Source organism: Penaeus monodon, chromosome 23 (genome assembly GCF_015228065.2).
Source record: "Penaeus monodon isolate SGIC_2016 chromosome 23, NSTDA_Pmon_1, whole genome shotgun sequence".
NCBI classification, from domain to species: Eukaryota; Metazoa; Arthropoda; class Malacostraca; order Decapoda; family Penaeidae; genus Penaeus; species Penaeus monodon.
The window spans coordinates 15,074,742-15,076,116 of NC_051408.1; the positions used below are offsets into that span (position 1 = coordinate 15,074,742).

The 1,375-nt window shown below is 42.4% G+C and overlaps 1 protein-coding gene across 1 annotated transcript; it reads left to right on the forward strand.

The window, feature by feature from the left end:
• Positions 1-1,010, forward strand: LOC119587810. Its single transcript, XM_037936509.1, has 3 exons — positions 1-56; positions 194-475; positions 636-1,010. Exons 2-3 carry the CDS (start codon positions 198-200, stop codon positions 736-738), a joined length of 381 nt encoding a protein of 126 aa, XP_037792437.1. The 5' UTR covers positions 1-56; positions 194-197; the 3' UTR covers positions 739-1,010.
• Positions 1,011-1,375: the final 365 nt, after the last annotated feature.

Below are 1,375 nucleotides of genomic sequence, written 5' to 3' on the forward strand. Positions count from 1 at the left end.
TCTGCGGCGCCCGACCACGAGAACACGTCACTTTCACTTTCCGCTGCGCACACAAGGTGGAGTTTTGTTTTTGTTTCGTGTCTTTTTGGCGCGTTTTGCTGTCCCTGCTTTTAGTTTTTGATATCTACCTTTCGCTTTTAGAGGAACTGTTATTCCAGATTTTGATGTTGTGTTTCCTTTGTTCTCCTTGCAGCCAAATGGCCTCCAACGCCCTCGCCCCCGTCATGTACCAGCTGCAGGAGAGTCTTCGCAACGTCGACCTCAGGAACTTCATCAACACCGACCTCAGTAACTGGCTCGGCAAGTTGGACTTCAAGACGGTGGGCTTCGTAGCTCTGGCGGTGTTGGTCGTCCTGCTGGTCCTGGACTTTTTCACCAAGAGCCCCACGCCCTATGGCAGGAATCTGCTCTCCTCTGCGGCCAACGCCTGGGACAGCGTAGGCCAGACAGGGCTCAGCCAGTCTCTTCGTGGCAGGTAAGTTTTCAAATAAAAGAAAAATATTCTAATTAGCAACGGATAGTAGAAAGATTAAGTGAAGATATCTGGGGCATCATTACTTACTGTTGTTTTTGTTTTTTGTTTTTCAAGTTGTATGATATAATCACTTCATTCTAACCCGAATTCCTCTAAACAGTCGCTCGCTGGAGCCCGTGGTGTCCGTCTTGGACGCGCTCGCAGAGGCAGCGAAGAAGTGGGAGGCGCCGGAGGACGGTGTTGTCAGAAACAGGGCTTTCTAGGATTCCCAGCACCTTACGAAGGAGTCGATTATTTGAATCAGGATTTTTTTACCTGATTTAAAGTACAATAACTTTGAAGGTCGGAGAGAGGAAGTACAAGTTCGTTACAAGCGTTTGTTTGCGGGCAAGTGAACTGTCTTGTTTCCAGCCAACATAGTTTGGTATTTCTCCCTGCCAAAATACTTATCCGTATTTATGATATGCTTATTTATTCATGTTTCTTGTAGACATCGATGTTATTTTTGTCATAAATGTGTTAACAGTTACGTATATCATCTTGTATTTATTCCATTCATATTTTCTCAGAAAGCTCTGGTCCATAAACACATACAGTAACAGAAATCAAAAGCTTTAAAAATAATATATAAATAAATGCACAGAAGCTTTTTCATAGCTCTTAGCGAAAACGTATACCTTCCTGTAAGTAAGGCAGAATAATGAGATCATTGTCAAACTTTAGATTAACGAGTAAATGACTGTTAGAAAGAATATTAGCACTCAATTAAAAGATACGAAAAAAAGGTGATGAAATGAGACGTAAAAAACGTGTGAGATTCTAGAGAAGGAAATTAGAATACAGAAAAGATGACAAGGGAGCAAGAAAATTAAGAAACGATGGGACAGCAACCAGAAGAGG